At 42.7% G+C, this 12,114-nt stretch overlaps 1 protein-coding gene across 3 annotated transcripts in view; it reads left to right on the plus strand.

Moving 5' to 3' along the window:
• The window catches only part of SUGCT (succinyl-CoA:glutarate-CoA transferase), a 643,092-nt gene that overhangs the window by 274,743 nt on the left and 356,235 nt on the right, over positions 1-12,114 (plus strand). For all 3 annotated transcript variants that reach the window (XM_036738675.1, XM_036738678.1, XM_036738676.1), the window contains one exon: positions 5,895-5,997. In XM_036738675.1, coding sequence (XP_036594570.1) covers positions 5,895-5,997 — 103 coding nt within the window. The remainder of the gene's footprint in view (positions 1-5,894; positions 5,998-12,114) is intronic.

Genomic DNA, 12,114 nt, shown 5'->3' on the forward strand with positions numbered 1-12,114 from the left:
CTAGACTACCTTCTCTTGCTCTTCTTTTCACCAGTTCCCTTGATATTCTGAAACTTTTGCTCTTTGAGATGAATTTTGTTATTATTTTTTCTAGCCCTATAAGTTTTTTTGGTAGTTTGATTGGTATGGCACTGAATAAGTAAATTATTTTAGGTAAAATTGTCATTTTTATTATATTAGCTTGGCCTACCCAGAAGCAACTGATTTTTTTCCAATTATTTAGATCTGATTTTGTTTGTGTAAAAAGTGTTTTGTAATTGTGTTCATATAGTCCCTGGGTTTGTCTTGGCAGGCAGACTGCCAAATATTTTATAAATCTACAGTAACTTTAAATGGAATTTCTCTTTCTATCTCTTGCTGTTGGACTTTGTTAGTAATATATAGGAATGCCAAGGATTCCATGTCAGCCTTAAAATGTGGTACCCAAGACTGCACGGGATTCTTGGGACAATGTCTGATCATGGAGAAACATAATGGAACATAGGTTATATATAGTGTGCTAAAGCTAAAGGGCCTCACACTTCTTACCTGGCTGTAATGGACTCTTGTTTACTCTCTGGACTGGCTTGATCTCTCTCTCTCTCTCTCTCCAACCTGTTCTCCAGAGAATGATCACTCAGTCATCTCAGGTCTTCACTTCACACTCTAGCCTTTTTACACAGTCTTTGGTCCAGCCAAACCAGCCTTCTGGATGTTCTTCACAGCTTTGCACATTTCATCTCTCTTCCGCTTGCCTTTGCCCTGGCTGCCCCCCACACCTAGAATTCATTCCTTTCCCACCTCTACCTCTTAAAATCTCTTGTTTCTAAACAGCTCAGCTTAAAAAAACACCACCTTCTACATGAAGCCTTTCCTGATACTTCCAGCTGCTAGGATTTTCCTAAATTATCTCACATTCATCTTGTCTCCTTTCACAGGGCACTAGTTCCTTAAAGGTAAGAATAATTCTGATTTGTCTTCATATCCCACAGTGCCTGGCACATAGTAGGTGTTTAGTGAATACTTAATTGAATGATTGATAAACTTCACTGTTGGACTTTACTTTTATTTCTGTTCAATTTTATCTTTTGTGATTTGGCCCATTATTCCAGGCTGTCAAAGTCGTTTTAGATCCCAATTCTGTTTTCTAATGTGTCAACTCTCCTCCCACCTTCATGGTTTCTAAGCGTGCCACCAAGACCTTCAAGTATAGAAATGCTGAACATAGAATGACTGGATGCATACACCTGTGGGCCTCTATTAGAAACCTTCTCATGTAACATTGATATTAACTACCTCTGTTTGGGTCCTGTTTCTACCTAATTCGAAGTCCACTCAACGCCGTAGAATCTAGACTCTGACTCTTTGTCTTGTATGTAAGGATACCATGGCTGTAGTATTCCAGCCTTGCAATCCTTTCAAGGATAAACATGACGTTAGGCTGGAATGATATGAGACAATGAAATTCAGATCTTGAAGGGACCTCTTGCTTCTTTCCTTCTCTCCTACAAATTCTCCCAGTGTTTTATCACCCCTACTCTAGTGTCATTTCCCTCCCTTCACAGTTATGAACCTATAGTTAACCAGCACGGGGAGAGAGAGAGAGAGGGAGAGAGAGAGAGAGAGAGAGAGAGAGAGAGAGAGAGAGAGAGAGAGAGAGAGAGAGTTATATAGCACCTACTATGTGCCAGGCATTGTTTTAAGTGCTTTACAAATACTATCTCACTTGATCCTCCCCTAACCCAACCCTCCTGACTCTAACCCTAACCCTACTCTAACCCTAACCCAACAACCCTGTGAGGTAGGTGCTGCTATTATCCCCATTTTACACTTGAGGAAACTGAGGCAGACAGAGGTTAAGTGACTTGTTTAGGGTCACAAAACTAGTAAGGGTCTGAGGGTGCATTTGAACTCAGGTCTTTTGAACTCCAATCCACTCAACCCGGCTCATCATCAGCTGCTATAAAATTATATGTTATCATGTTCTATTGCTAGTCATATCTTGTCAAATCTCAGCCCTGGGATCTCCCCACCATCTACCTTCTCCACTTCCACTTATGTGATACTGAACATTCCTGATGAAAGTAATGAAATGGTGCTAATTTTATTTGGGTTCATGTGTTGTTGAGTTGGCTAATATCTACTGGGCCCTCCGCGCTGCACAGTAATCGTCTTCCTCTTCCTAATGGACTCTCTACTTTCACTCCAAATCGGGGGGACACAATGTGTTCATTGTAAATAGAGGTCAACACAGCATTCTGTCTCCTTAGACTATGGATCTCATGCTCAGGCTTAGAGCATTGGATTTTGTCTCCACTGTCACATCCTAACAAAGCACTAACTCAAAATTTATAAGGAAATATGTTTCATTCCAAGCCTTTTCCTTTCTCTCCTCAAAGCTTGGTCACCATCTCCTTTGTCCTCCCTCTCAGCAGAAAGTCTTGCTTTTTGTTTTAATGAGAAATTAAAATGAAAACAAGTTGAGACTATGGAATGTGCTGAAAAATGGTTGTTGAATTCTCCTCATTTCACCTTGAGATCCCTTCTTTGTCATCTTTCCTTTTGTCCCTCTTTGTTCCAGTCTCTGGAAAAGGCATGGACTTTCTCTCTTCTTGTAGTCTTGATTCTATTTCTTCCTTTCTCCTCCAGCAAACCTGCCCCCCCACTTAGTTATTCTTTCTTTCAGCATCCTTACCAACCTCTTCTAGCAACTTTCCCTAGGTATCCAGCGGATTTGAAACTGGTTGAGTGACTGGATCTGAAGAGGCCCTAAATGGTTCAGTACCCATGCGGGAGAAGGCATCCTGCGGAACGTCCTAGGGATCTTGACTCGGTCCTGTGCTATTGAAATTTTTTGTCATTGAAGTAGACTAAGCATTAGATGATGTGCGTATCCAATTTACGGTTGATACAAGGCTGAGAAAGATTGATAACCTCCTGCGTGACAGATTCAAGATCCAGATAGACCGTGTCTAGAAGAATGGGCTAATTGTAGCCTAGGCTAGAATAGCAGGCTCAATTCAATAGGGTTACACATAAATTTGGCTCCAAAAATCAACTTCCCAAGCACGAAATGAAGGAGAAATGATCGACCGGAAGTTCGTCTTAAACAACAAACAAAACAAAACTGACTTGTTCCGTCGAATTCTACAGCAAGGATGGTTGGAGTCTGTAGTGTGACGTGGGCTGCCAAAATAAGTGTCATTTTAAGTTCATAAAGAGAAGCAAAGTGTCCAGGAATACAGAGGTCGGAGCGCACCCGGTGTGTTGGGTTCCAGTTGTGACATTTTACTAAGGACGGTGATAAGCTGTAGAATATCCGTATGAGGCATCCCATTAGTGAAGGGCCTTGAGTCATGCCGTATGACAGCCGGTCAAAGAAACTGGAGAGGTTTAGCCCGGAAAAGAGAAGACTCAGGGGAGACGTGATAGATGTCTTTACTTATTGGAAGGAGCTGCGAGGTGTTGGGGGGCTTAGACTTGTCTTATTGGGCCCCAAAGGGCAGAAGAAAGAGTAATGGCAGGCCAGGTAGGTGAAGATTGTAGAGAAGATGCTGACTTGACATAAGGAATGCCTTGATAATAATTAGTGCTGTCCAGAGGTGAAATGGGCTGCTTTGAAAGGTAGTAGGATATCCCCTCCCTGGAAGCCTGAGGGCTGGATGACCATTTGTCAAGTATGCTCTAGAGGGAATTTTTTTTTCTAGTACGATTTTGACTAGCTAACCACTGAGATCCTTTTCAGGTTTGCTGTGATTCTGACTTTTTGTGATTTGGTTCAACCCTCACATTTTATAGATGGGGAAAATGAGGATTGCCCAAGTTCATCCAGAGAGTGGAATTATTTGAACCCAGGTCTTCTGACTTCTTTCCATTGCCTACCACAGAGCCTTATTTTTCCTCTTGACCAGTAATCACAGTATCACTTTCCAAGTGTACAGAAACCATCCCTTTTATAATGTTTTTCTAGATTTTTTGGGGGCCTAGGAATTAAATTTTACCAGTCAATAGTTTGGAGGAATCTACTGTCATCTTCTTTTCAAAAACTTTGTAGCAAAATGGCTGGCCTCTCCCATTCTGCATGGTTTCTAAAGATCACCAACATAGCAATAACATGATGAAATCCTCTCAGTGGGTCTTGAGATATTGTCTCTTTCGGCTCAAGCAGATAGACATTTCTTAGCATTTGTTCTCTCGTATTTGTTTGAGTTTCTTGTCCACTTATGTTCTACCCATTCTAGTCTGAAAATTGGTCTCCTTGGTAGAGAAAATAAAAGGAAAATAGACTTGTTCTTCTCTCCAGCCCTCCTCTCTCATTTCTCACCATCACCCCTTGATTCTTGGCATCAGCTCTTCCTTGATTTTCTTTTTGCATGAGCTGAAACTTTCTCTCATCCTGTAGGTCTTGGGCAAATTTCAGCCTTAACCTTCTTGCCCTTGCCCTGTACCTTTCCTCATTTAGCAATCTTTGCTTTCATCTGCCACATGTTTCCTTATAAATTTTGAGTTATAGTGCTTTTGTTAGGATGTCATGGAGGAGACAAAGGCCAATGCTCTAAGCTGAGCATGAGATCCAAGGTCTAAGGAGACAGAATGCTGTGTTGACCTCTAGTTACAATGAACACATTGAGTCCCCCTGATCATTATACACCTGAAACTAGCACAGCCTAGGAAGTCTGAGCACCATGTCCAGCAACTGCAGAGGCTGCTCTCAGACCAATAGCCTTGGGCTCGTTAATTCGGATATGCTTTAGAGGTTCTGGAAGCTCTCAAACATAGCTGTATGAGATTAAACAATAAAACAATGTATTATGGTCTACTCACATAATATCCATTTGTTTTTGAAGAAGAAGAAACATTTTAAATAAAGGATTTTTTAAAAAATGTGTAATTAAGATTTATTTTATTCTCTTACTTTTATTTCATTTTATTCATATTTTATTATTATTGCTAATTGTTTTGAGTTGCTTCAATCACAGATAAAGAGATGAATTAAAAATTGGTTGGGAAATATTTCCTCCCTGAGCCTTGACCCCAACATTTCCCAAATGAGCCTAATTTAAAGCAAGATGACCTTATTTCGTCTTTAAGATGCCCTTCTCCCTTTATGCCCCCTCATCATCCCTCTTGACAACATCCCCCCACCTTTGCTGCTCAACGTTCTCCCATTTCTAGGACTTCTGTCAAGGGTAAAGTTATGACCAAAAGCCTGATGACGCATTAATGCCTCCATGCTGTTGGTTGTTGCTTTTTCCTTCTGTAATTAAATTTTGTCATATTAATGAGAGAGGAAACAATGGGAGTAGTGGAAAATGTAGTATTGGGTTTGGAATTAGGGAGATTTGGACTCGCTTCCTCATCTCATCCCCTTCTGAAATGACCTCTCAGTTTCCTTATCTCTAAGATGGGAAGAATGATAAAAGGACCTACCCTTTAGGGTTGTTATGTGGATCCAGTGAGGTGATGTGTCTAAAATGTTTGTAAGTTTATATAAGGGTGAACTGTTTTTATCACAATTACTCCTCTGTGAACATATGTGATCTCCCTAGCAGAATGTAGGCACCTCGAAGGCAAGTACTGTTTGTTTTGTCTTTATGCCTATGCCTAGCACCTGACCTAGGGCCTTGCTCTTAGCAGGAGATTAATATAAAAGTATTTGTGGAATTGGCTTACTATGTCAGTATGTCCAAAATGAATAAGTCCCTAATGATGAAATTTCGGACAGTGTGGCATTTGTCTGGGGTGGGGAAATCCTTAAAAATGTACGACAAGGGAAGGCTCTATAGGCAGATGGTAGGAGTCCCTACTCTAATGCTGACCCTGCCCCCAGGTGAGAAGATCTTGTCCTCATAGTTTGCAGAGGAAGACGGCCTAGGGCCGGAGCTTACAGTCCTTACTTTCTTGTTTGTTCCTAGGTTTGTGGAGGAAATGACCAGCACTTGGCTCCGTCTCTTTGAAGGCAGTGGGATCCCATATGGGCCAATCAACAGCGTGCGTGAAGTGTTTGCTGAGCCTCAGGTTTGTTGGTTGAGCCTTTGGATACTGTCTGAAATGTGGTTTGGAGTGAACAATAATTTATCCTTGATTTTTCCTCATTCAAAATGAAAACTCACAGAAACATGTCATGGCCTCTAAACTGGCTGATGCTGATGACACGGTCATTCGTGGCAAGGCAGTCTGTGGCCTGGAATCAGCGAGAGTCCATTGGGAAGGCCAAGTGCATTCAGTTCAGTGTCTTTCTTGGTAGCACTGGACAGTAGGTGGTAATTCTGACACTTGCCTTTTTCTGCCCCTCACTCCTAAACTTGTTTCAGTTGTTTGGGGTGCTATGTCTTAGTGCTTGAAATCTGTAAATGTTAGCGGAGCAATGTGCTACATAACATCGTGTGAATAAAATGTGGACTATAAACTGCAATTAATTTTATGGGCAGAAAGCTAATTAGGAGCATGATCTCTGTTATTCAAGAGGAGTCCTTTGGCTACATAGGAATGAGTTTTCCATTGATTATTGGTTCCTGGGAAGAGAGAGAAGATCCCTCAAACTCAAGTTCAAATGATTTGAGTGTACTACTCAAGGCACATGCTCCATTTTGCAATAACTCAGTTTTTTCTCTTATAAATTGTTGAGTCCTTTTGTGGGTGTGTTGGTATAGCCTCACAAAGGAAGGTGAGACTCTTGTCGTTTCTGGTTCTAAATTCTCTGGTGAAACTTTCAGGTTAGAGTGTTCTAACATGATGTCATTTCCCATTGTTTGGGTGGGGGGAGTGTCATCCATTTGACTTCTGTTGTGTGACAGCGGATTTTATTTCAATGAACTCATGATAATGGGATAGACTTTTGGAGAGGATTTGTTGATCTCTGCTGGCTCAATTCTGATTGGCTGAAAGTATGCTATTCATTCCCAAACTCTGGAGGTAGGGTCTATTTGCCCCCCCACCCCAACTTTCCTAGGGGCCAAACTTTGGTTTTCAACAATTCTGTGGAAGTTAGTTTATTCATATATCTTTTTTTTACTGATATTTCCTATTTTGCTCACAGTTGTCAGAGATAAGTTGGAAGGTGTGTGTTCTCTTACTCTTTCTGAGTAGTGGGTTCTTACTCCTCTCAGGTGCTGTGCTGATGAAGAGAAACAATCAACAAAGTCTTGTTTTTATTTTTGTCTTGGTCTGGTCCTGTGACTTTCTGATGCAAGAAACAACTTCTCTCAAAATGATACATTGCAAGGGGCACTGAGAAGTTAGTGACATCAATCCACCGACCAATCAATAAACATATATTATGTATGTGCCAGACCAGGCACTCTGCTCAAAGTCACAGGGGTGGGACCAGGAAAGACCTCCTGAGAGGTGGCATGTAATCTGAGTCTTTGGGGAAGCCAGGGAGGCCAGCGGGGAGAGGTGATGAAGGAGACCCTTCTAGGCATGAGGGATAGCCAGGGATCACGGACTGAGTCAGAAGATGGTCAGAAGAGTGTCCTGTGGTGTCACTGCATGGCAGGGTGTGTGGAGGGGAAGAAGGTAGCCTGGAAAACTGATAAGAAGGTAGACAGAAAGACTGGAAAGGTAGGAAGGGGTCAAATTATGAAGGTCTTTGAAACTTGTTCTTGTAAGTTTCAGATTAGGGGGTGTCTGAACTTCTAAAATGATAACTCACTAACCCACTCAGCACTCCCTTGACCATTAGATTTATTTTTTGAAAAATGTATTTAGTATTTAATTTTTCCCCAATTATGTGTAAAAACAATTTCAACATTAATTTTTAAAACTTTGAGTTACAAATTCTCTCCCTTTTTCCATCCCCACCACCACCCCCTCATTGAGAAAGCAAACAATTCAATATAGGTTATACATGTGCAGTCATGCAAAATATTTCCATACTAGTCATGTTGTGAAAGAAAACAGAGACCAAAAAAAACCCCTTAAGTAAAATAGGGAATGTAAAAAAGTCTGCTTCAATCTGCATTCAAACGCTATCGCTTCTTTGGGGATGGAAAGCATTTTTCACCATAAGTCCTCCAGAGTTGTCTTGGATCATTGTATGGCTGAGAATAGCTAGGTCATTCATAGCTGATCACCTTATAATATGGCTGTTACTTTGTACACAGTACATTTCACATTGTATCAGCCCATACAAGTCTTCCCAGGTTTTTCTGAAAATATCCTGCTCATCATTTCTTCTAGCGCAATAATACTCCATCATAATCACATACCCCACTTTGTTGAGAAATTCCCCAGTTGATGGGCATCCTCCCAAATGCCAACTCTTTGCCATCAGGAAAGAGCTGCTGTAAATATTTTTGTACAGTTAGGTCCTTTTGCATTTTGTTTTTTATCTCTTTTTGGATGCAAACCTAGTGGTGGCATTGCTAGGTCAAAGGGTATGCATAGTTTTATAGCCCTTTGGGCATAGTTCCAAGTTGCTCTAAAGAATGGTTGAATCAGTTCACAACTCCACCAATAGTGTGTTAATATCTCATTTTCCCCACATCCTCTCCAACATTTATCATTTTCCTTTTCTGTCCTAGTAGCCAATTTAATAGGTATGAGGAAGTACCTCACACTTGTTTTAATTTTCTTGCATCACCAGGGATGAGGAAAATCAGTTGAATGGGGGATGTACTGATCATCAACCCTGTCTCCCCCTCCCTTGTAGGTTGGAGGGTCCCTAGAGACTATTTCTAGATCAGAAAACTGAGTGGCAGAAATAGTAAGTGTCAGAGTTACGATCTGAATCCTTGTTTTTCTGACTCCAGATTCAGTCTTCCATCTGTTTGGTCTGCCCTACTGCCTTTTGTGGGGGGGGGGCATGGGGGGGGTGGGACTGGGGCAGGGAGAACTGTACTTGAAATTGGCCAGAACTGTATGGAATCATTCTGTAAAGTTTTGATACTTCCATTAAAAACAAGTTTGGAAAAAAGCTAAAGGAGGTCAAGAGGAGAAAAACAGAAGCATTTTTATTAATGTGTGGAAAATAGATGTTATGAGAAAATGTTGAGTTAAGGATATTTACCTCGGTTCCTTAATAAGAATAGGGCATCAAATCACCATTCTTTGCTTTTTCTTTCATTCAGTTTTTGTGGGATAGGAGTTAGACTTTCTGCATGGACAAGGAAGCCAGAGGACACTGTCCTGGAGGCATGCCTTTAGTCATTAGTTTTACAAGGTTTCCAGTGGGCCAAAGTGATGGAGAGACCCCTGTCCACCAAAATATGAGCCGGCTCATAGGAAATAACTGTGTGGGGAGGGGTGACCTAGCACTCCGGGGGTGATATCACAGTCCTTGGTGGCCACCCTGAGGTCATGGGAGAGGATTCTCATTGGCCACCCTCGTCCTTTACTCATCTCCTTGTGTGAGCGGAGGATTAAGCCTTTCTACAACTCAGCTCAGGCCAGCGGGGCTTAACTGAAAATCCAGCTCAACGTCTCTGACGACAGCACATCTGGAAACTTCATGCCAGGGAGCATCTCCACCCTTATCCTTTCTAATTACTGAAAATCTCTTTTTCCCGTGTTTTTTTCGAAATAATTTTAGTTTAGCTCAATAAACACTTAAGATTCTCCCATGATTCCCCTTTGCCCTTCTTCTGAGAGACTAGAATGTTTTTAGAGCTCATAATCCAGAAAGTGACCACCTTGGGATAGGGTGAGGGACCAAGCTGTAACTTAGTTAGCAAGGATAATTCATTAGGATGGGGAGCCAACAGGTGGCTCACACTTTCTCCCCTTTCTGCTGATGTACCAAGCCCCTTGACCTCCTGTCATCTCCCCCCTGCTGTAGGGTGGCCTTGCCCAACCCATTCAGGGGCCTTCATCCCCGGGGAATCAATGTTGTGGGTCTTTGTCCCCTCCCTCTCCACTGAATGTGTCTTAAAAAGTTGACCCAAGGGCCCTTTTTGTGTTGCTGGGTCCTGTTCTTCTTTGTGAAGCTGCAAAATGCTAGACAAAGCTCTGAGGGGCCAGTGCCTCTGGTGCCTTACAGGGCACAGAGACATGTTCAAAGTCGTGCCACTGTCCAGACTGCTGGCTTCCTCATGGGTGCTATGTGGCCTGGAATACACAGTGCACATTCAGGCTGCCAGGGTTATCAGTTTAGAGGAATAAGAAATCTAAAAGGCTATCTAACCTGATCTTCTATTTCAGAGATGGTAAAACTGAGGCCCAGAAACGTAGCCATCAGCCTTCTTTCCACTGTTTCGTATTTCTTTTTTGTCTGTAGAATAGCATAGTAATCAAAGTGCTGGCCCTGGGAATCGGGTGCCTTCTTGGTCACTGGCTCATTGGGTGACCCTCTGAGGCAAGTCACACCTTCCCTGAGCTTCAGTCTCGTCCTCTGTGAAATGGAGGTCCCTTCCACCTGGAAAGACGGCTAATTCTGTGAGGGAACTTGGCTGGCAACACCTATGGCCTTGACCCCAAGAGTCATTTCCCTCACCCTTAACGGCTGCAGCCATCTCTAATGGAGCTGCCAGAGAGGATGACGTCTTGGTCCCAGCCCTGGCACCAGAGAGTCATTTTTCCATAGATGGATGGAAAGTTGTCTGTGTTTTTGATGTGATGATGTGCTTACAGTCACTTGTGTGGTGACAATGAATCGTACAGGCGTCCTCACTGCTAAGTCCATCAAGAACGTGATGGGCGGGTGGTGGGAGGTGACGGTGAGGGAGGATGTTGGCTTTCTGTCAGTCTGAGGCAGTTGAAGAAAAGCTCTCCATGGAAACTTTTAGAGTGACCCTTGCATTTTCCCTTCCGAGATGAGGGTCTGCAAAATTTGTGAGTCTTAATAGCCCAACGGAATCTTGCTGTAGGTCATTGCTGAGAGGTCATTTTTTTTCCTTGGTGGTGGCTATTTTTCCCCCCAAGCTCTCTTTTGCTTAAAATATGTTCTTTTCATCAAGCCAATATCATCAGTACATTAAAGGAATTCTTAAAAAGTTTTGAAAACGTACTCACTCGATGACCTCACTGCGATTCTCTTTAACATACCCTTGGGAACAAGAGAGTGAAATGCCTTGTGGTCTGAGGTTTTCCACACCAAACAATCTTAAAAGAGAAAACTATTTTGAATAGGAACAATTCATGTTCCTGCACACCCAGGTATGTCCCCCAATGGTGGGAAGGCCTTGGGAGCATCAATCCATTTCTTTTCACCAGAACAAGACGACATGTATCCAGCTTTCCTTGCTTAGCCCCCAAAGTGCATTCCTTGAATTTGCAGTATATGCATTTCTCACCCTCCATGAACATATTCTTGAGATGGAAAGACAAAGCAACACCCATTCCAAATGTACATACACACACACATATACAAACACACATGTTTCTAACGAGAGAGGCAGGGCTATTATTAGTCCTTCTGCTTTGTCCTTGGTGTCCTTGGGGCTGGGGAAGAGAGGGCCATGAGAGTCATGGGAGGGGGGATGATTTCAAAGAGTCATTCCAGGGTACCACACAAGTGGAAGACATCAGGTGTGAGACATCGGCCTGGTGCATCACTTCTGAGAAGCGTGGGGAGGGAAATATCAGAGCTGAAATACTGCAGCTGGCCCTGATGGTAACTCGGGCCAAACACCTGCAAGCCCTAAGAGAAGACCAAAACAAAACCCCACCCGGTGGCAGCCAGCCATCCCTTAACGGCCCTTCCCTGCCTTTGCCTCACCATAAAAATTAATTTAACATCTCTACAGAAACTGTCCTTTTCCCATCCCGGGAGGCTAAGCTAGTTCCTTTAGCAGATCCTCCTAGGATGGGATAAGTAGGCCATAGAAACAAACAGGCTTGTTGGGGTAGGTACTGAAAGATGGGATCACTGGAAACGATCTCTTGTTTTCATCTCATTATTTGCCGAGGCCCGTGGAGCTGAAGGCTTTGATGAATCTCCAGGCTAGCTTGGGTTCTGGGAGTGCTGTTGCATTAGCACATGCTGGTGAAATGTTTGTCAGGTCTGGAAAAACTTCCCCCACTCCAGATAGGGCCCTTCAAAGCCTTTAGGGACACAGGGATGTTTTTCAGGTTTTTTCCAGAAAACAAATCTCTTCTCTGTCGCCTCCTGAGTGACTTGGTCTTCCTTGGGTGGTTAGTGTTTGTTTAAATGGCATTTCCTAGATCACTGAAGGTGATTCAGGGGAAGCAAAATGA

Source organism: Trichosurus vulpecula, chromosome 9 (genome assembly GCF_011100635.1).
Source record: "Trichosurus vulpecula isolate mTriVul1 chromosome 9, mTriVul1.pri, whole genome shotgun sequence".
Taxonomy (NCBI): Eukaryota; Metazoa; Chordata; class Mammalia; order Diprotodontia; family Phalangeridae; genus Trichosurus; species Trichosurus vulpecula.